This window comes from Austrofundulus limnaeus, unplaced genomic scaffold, assembly GCF_001266775.1.
Source record: "Austrofundulus limnaeus strain Quisiro unplaced genomic scaffold, Austrofundulus_limnaeus-1.0 Scaffold15, whole genome shotgun sequence".
Taxonomy (NCBI): domain Eukaryota; kingdom Metazoa; phylum Chordata; class Actinopteri; order Cyprinodontiformes; family Rivulidae; genus Austrofundulus; species Austrofundulus limnaeus.
The window spans coordinates 3029469-3034984 of NW_013952417.1; the positions used below are offsets into that span (position 1 = coordinate 3029469).

Below are 5516 nucleotides of genomic sequence, written 5' to 3' on the forward strand. Positions count from 1 at the left end.
GTGTGTGTGTGTGTGTGTGTGTGTGTGTGTGTGTGTGATTTAACAGGGAGACACTCTGGAGATGGTAGGGGACCCGGTCAGTGGGATGGCGAGATGTCCGTATGATCCCAAACACGCCAACGTAGCTCTGTTTGCAGGTGAGATTCTTCTGCTGTCGTTACCCCTGAAAAGATTGTTTMATTCTGCTATAAAAGTTCACTCGTTGACTTTAATAGTTGTTCTTTTCCACCTCTCATGTTTTCTTCGTCAGCTGTAAACACTTGACTAATGAAGTAATCATCAAAAAATGGAGCGAGCAATTACTGATCTGTCATCATGTTTTTGTTTGTTTGGTTTTCTGCAGTGAATCTTGTGCCTGGTCAGCTATCAGGCTTAAGATAATCAACATTTTTTGTTCCACTGTTTGTAGTTGTGCGTTAGATTAGGTTGGTTTGTTGCCTTAGTTCTTATTAGGGACCTGAAATCAAACATAAAACTACAATTTAACTACAAAAAATTAAGGGTGTAAATCACCAGCTTTATCACAATATATTTTATCGATTTGTTTGAATGATAATGTTTCTCGATATCACAATGTCTGTCATGATATGATTTAGATTTAGTTACATTCACAAGTCTGCTATCGATATGATGCAACATCAAATACCCATCCGATAMTATGTACCAATGTTGTCATTTCACTTTGTTGTAAGTTCGAGTTCAAGAATCTTTATTRTCCCTGAGAGGTAATTAGTTGCACAATCAGTAGACAAAAAAGTCACCAGTGTTCATTACTGCAGGGATAAATGAGTTTTACAGTCTAGTCCCACATCTGGGCAACTGATACCTGCGACTGGATGGAAACAACCCAGACTCACCATGGAGTGGATGATCAGGGTCTGCCACAATCAGTCTGGTCCTTTTCACTGACCTGACCTTGAGTAAATCAGTGATGCAATTGAATTATTAATAATTTAATCGATATAAAGAYGTGGATTGTTGTAGTGTTACACCCCAACAAATAATGTCTTATGTTTATTCTGAGTTTTGAATGATTTTAAAATAAATATAAGAAAAAAATTGAAGATCACCATTCCAAAGTTTAGTCGCCCAAGAGACACTTAAATAGTTTGCCAGTGTTGCAAAACACCAGGTTGTTAGAATGTTATGTCTTTTTATAAACCCTGAATCCTCRGGCCTTTTAAAATTTCTTCTTTTAAAATTCAAACTCTTCATATCCACACAAAAAGCTTGGAAAGCATTTCAAAAACGGTTTTAGTTAGCTTTTCCTCCTTTATTTCAGTAACTGTGTGTCTATAACCATAACAGTAATCAAGTTATAGTTTACAAGGCTGAAAAATGTCCTGGGTCAAAACGGTTGTAGTTTGCATATTTGGTGACAAACCTGTTGTAGCAACTCTTGTGTGCAGGGATTGACTGATCCAGATTTAGGATTGTATTGCAGTGAGTAACACAGAAAATTTCACTGGTCAAAGAAGGAAAATAATAAAGTTTAATACGGGTCGAATGTTGGAAGCAAACAAGAAACTTCCTGTTGAAAAAGCTAACATGAAAAATAAGACAGTTTTGACAAAGTATACTGATCTAAATCCACTTTGAAATCCAGAATTATTCACCTGAATAAGAGCAAGTTGATTCAACAAAATTTGTTGTTTGTCATTTTGTTTTATAAAATATTAATAAATTCGATTCTTAGAATAATATGGTGTTGTTTTAAATGAACATGTTAGAAGGTCCACGTCTTGAGCTGTTGAATGTGACAGAATCAGTGTCCAGTTGACCAGTGTGTGTGTTTGTGTGTTACAGAGAGGAATCTGTTTACAGCCACAGTCACAGACTTCTTGGCCATTGATGCAGTGATTTATCGCAGCCTTGGGGACAGTCCTGCTCTGCGCACCGTCAAGCACGACTCCAAATGGTTCCGAGGTACCAACACACACCTGTGTGAATGTATGCTCTGAGGTGCGTTGCTCTGTGTGTGCCCTCTTTTCAGAATCGTGCCCACTTCTCTTGTCAGATGTCGATGGCTTTCAGTGCATGTCCACAATGATTAGCAGCAGCATGCAGGACTGACACGTAAGTCAGCGGCAGGAGTCTGAACCACCAGGCTTCAAGTTCAGACTGTTGTTGCACAACTGTCCAACCTACAGCTGTGAAACAGAGCTAAAGACCGGACCAGGGATCCCCAAACATTTTGCTCAAAACGGCCAAAGTAAAAATCTATCCGTGGGCCAAATGCAGTATTATGAAATACTTTTTAAGTAAAGTCCTTTTATTTTTTTCTAGGATTAAACTAGCAGCCAGTGTGGTGGCCCATGTTTTTGTTTGTTTGTTTGTTTGTTTGCTTGTTTGTTTGTTTTTTGGCTCATGCACTTGGAAAAGTCTCACGGGATATTTTCGAAATTGATAAAATATTAGTATTTGTGGTTTTATGTGTAAAAAAATCTATTAGTGTGCTTAAATCTAATCTACTGTAAATGTTTCGTGTAGTTTCTTGTATTTCCAATATGCGAACCTCTTCGGATGTTTACCAGTGATCGTCAAAAACACGTAATTTTCACAAAATATATTTAATTTTCACAAAACATCCATAGTACTTTCACGTAGGTGCGCAGGGGGTGTTATTGGAATGGTACAACACCGCTCACCCCTTCCTCCTGCTCACTAAAAGGAACAGTTCAAGGACGCAAACTGACAGGAAAGCATTGATTTTGTGGCGCAACACTGTTGCTGCAGTGCTGCAGAGTGAGTTGGGAGGTGGTTATTTCATTTTATTTAGTGGTTATTTTATGTCTTACAGGTTCTGAGACGTAAAATAAATTTGATATTGAGGTTTTGAAAAAAATCCATCACATGTCTCTATTATACCCTCAAAATGGAAGAAAATTTCTGTATTTTACAGACAGTCCATACAAGTTGACATGTATGTATTTCATGTTTAATCTTATAAGTGAATGCTATGACTGAGGACTGTCTGCACTRCAGCCTCTTATAGGCCAAAGGATGGAATGACTGAAAGAGGAAATATGATGTTTCTACAGGCCGACAGGAGATTATGACCCTTATGACTGCTCTGGGCCAAATCAAATGGTTTGGCCCCAGTTTGGGCACCTCTGGTTTTAACGTAGGATGTTGATGCTCCTGGATGGAATATTGCCAAAATCACTGTGCAAAAAATTATTTCTTAGAATTATCAGGCAGCCATAAAACACCTATTATTTGCTGTGAAATTTCCTTTGACCATGTAATGAAATTAAGCCTGTGCCTCGGTGTCACGGCCCTCAAATTGCTTTAGGGTTATGGGAATTAAAGGCACATTCACAAATGTAGACGCTTGCATTCTTTCACATAATCCGTCCATGTTTCATTATTTTTTTCACTCTCTTATTGCACATTTCTTGTACACGTCTGCTCAATTCTTCTCTGTCTCCACAGAGCCATATTTTGTAAGTGCTGTGGAATGGGGACCTCACATCTACTTCTTCTTCAGAGAGATCGCCATGGAGTTCAATTACTTGGAGAAGGTATAAAAGTGATTTTCATGAAAACAGACAGCCTACTTTTCATCTTTAAAAAAGAAAAAAAAAGAGGCGCAATCAGTCCATTCAGTGCATCTTTTGAAAGGGCGACTGTGGAATGTGTGAATATGTAGTTGAAAAACAACCACGTGAGGCGATGTTGGACCAGAACTATTATTTGAATTTAAATACCAGCTCTATTTCCCCCCCTGCAGCTCCACTGACCTTTTATTCTTGTATTTGTTTGTCTCCAACAGAATCAGTCTGAGAACAGCATTTAGTTTTGGTCATTTCATAGGCTCTTGTCAGTTTGAAAACAATTTCCTTTTGATAAAAGCATTAAAAAAATAAAAACCATGCACATCACTAATTCTAATAAATTAGTGGTTCACTTTTGGTCAGAAGCGTTTGCAGAAGGGTTCTGGTCTTGACATGTTTACAGAGATCAGAGWAAATGGATACTTAAACTGCATCTCTATTATGTGTTCAAAGAAGCAATTTTCAGATTCACTATTTTCATGAATAATTGATACTGAGTTTGCCATTATAAAGCAATGATCTGTCAAAACAGGGCTTCCACATTGCAAATAGCATGCAAATGACTCCTCGCCCTGGAGTTGAAAAGAGTCTTTGAAAATCCTCTGTTTGAAGATAAAACCAGAAGTCAGAAAATATTGACTCCTCAKCTTGTCATTATGGGTCTGTGTGAGCTGTGACGTGTTGAATTCATTAGCTGCTGTTTTATATCAAAATGACGGACTCGACTGAATTTTTTCCACAGGTGGTGGTGTCCCGTGTGGCCCGGGTATGTAAACGGGATCAGGGCGGGTCGCAGAGGGTCCTGGAGAAGCAGTGGACGTCGTTCCTGAAGGCCCGTCTGAACTGCTCCATACCTGGCGATTCCCACTTCTACTTCAACCTGCTGCACTCCACCAGCCCCATCATCAGGATGCACGGCAGGGACGTCATCCTGGGGGTCTTCTCCACACCGGCGAACAGGTACGGCATGAACACGCCTGTATGTATTTCTGGCTCTTTCGCTCTWAACTTCATCATCTTCTTTCAACCTTGTCTTCTTTCTAATTAGCAGTAGCAGTTTTTCMAAAAAAATAATTTCCTGCTGTTAACAATGGGTGAAAAAATAGCTGTTAAGCAGGATGTATTGTTAGTTTCAGCCCTCCAACATAGCTCAAGTTTCTCATATAGCCCTTGGTAAAAAATAAAAAGGCCCACCCCTGCTCTAAAGTAATGTTTTGTAGATTTTTACATAACATTCTTTTTTTTTGTCCTTGTTACATTCAGCACATTGTGTTTAAAAACAGAAACTTTACACAGACCATTACTGTTAATGGACTACAGTCTACTGGGTCTTTACTGTAAACTGTTGGACTTCTAYGTAAAGAACAGGATAATGCTAAAGTGTCAGCGGTGGAAAGGTTTATAAAACAACAGACGTTKCAGGAAACACTAACATTTCTGAGTGGAGTTGTTTCAAGATGGCAGAAATCTGCTGCTGTCTTGGACTTTAGCTTGYTTTTACCCAAATAAATTCTGATACAGTATTTGAAACTGACAATGCTCTTAGTGATTTTAGCTGCAGGTGCGTTATTGATTACTCATAGCAGCTCTTTGGATCACCACTTCAAAAAAATCCAAACCATTTATTTAAAAGTAGAACTCAGCATGAGCTGTGTAAAAATGTTTTTATCTTTTTGCTTTTGTCTCTTTGGTGTGACATCGCTTCAATTGTGACAAGTGGAAAGAAAGTGACAAGGTTTTTCAAAATAACAAAAGATGTGAGAAATAATCAGCAATAACAGAAAACCTCAAGTGCAGCTTTTTGTTTAGTTGGGAGGGGTTGGGGTGTTTTAAAGGTTTGCAAGTGCAGGTTAGGTAACCCTAACCATGTTAGCCTTTGCACTAGAGCAGTGGTTCTTAACCTGGGTTCGATAGAACCCTAGGGGTTCGATGAGCCTGTCTTAGGGGTTTGGCGGAGCC

The 5516-nt window shown here is 38.8% G+C and overlaps 1 protein-coding gene across 1 annotated transcript in view; it reads left to right on the forward strand.

Annotated features, from left to right (window-relative positions):
- sema6bb (sema domain, transmembrane domain (TM), and cytoplasmic domain, (semaphorin) 6Bb) overlaps positions 1-5516 on the forward strand; it is a gene marked incomplete at its 5' end in the record, with an annotated part of 112044 nt that overhangs the window by 37488 nt on the left and 69040 nt on the right. Inside the window, 4 exon segments of the mRNA XM_014002896.1 lie at positions 47-137; positions 1807-1926; positions 3436-3524; positions 4300-4517. Coding sequence (XP_013858350.1) covers positions 47-137; positions 1807-1926; positions 3436-3524; positions 4300-4517 — 518 coding nt within the window.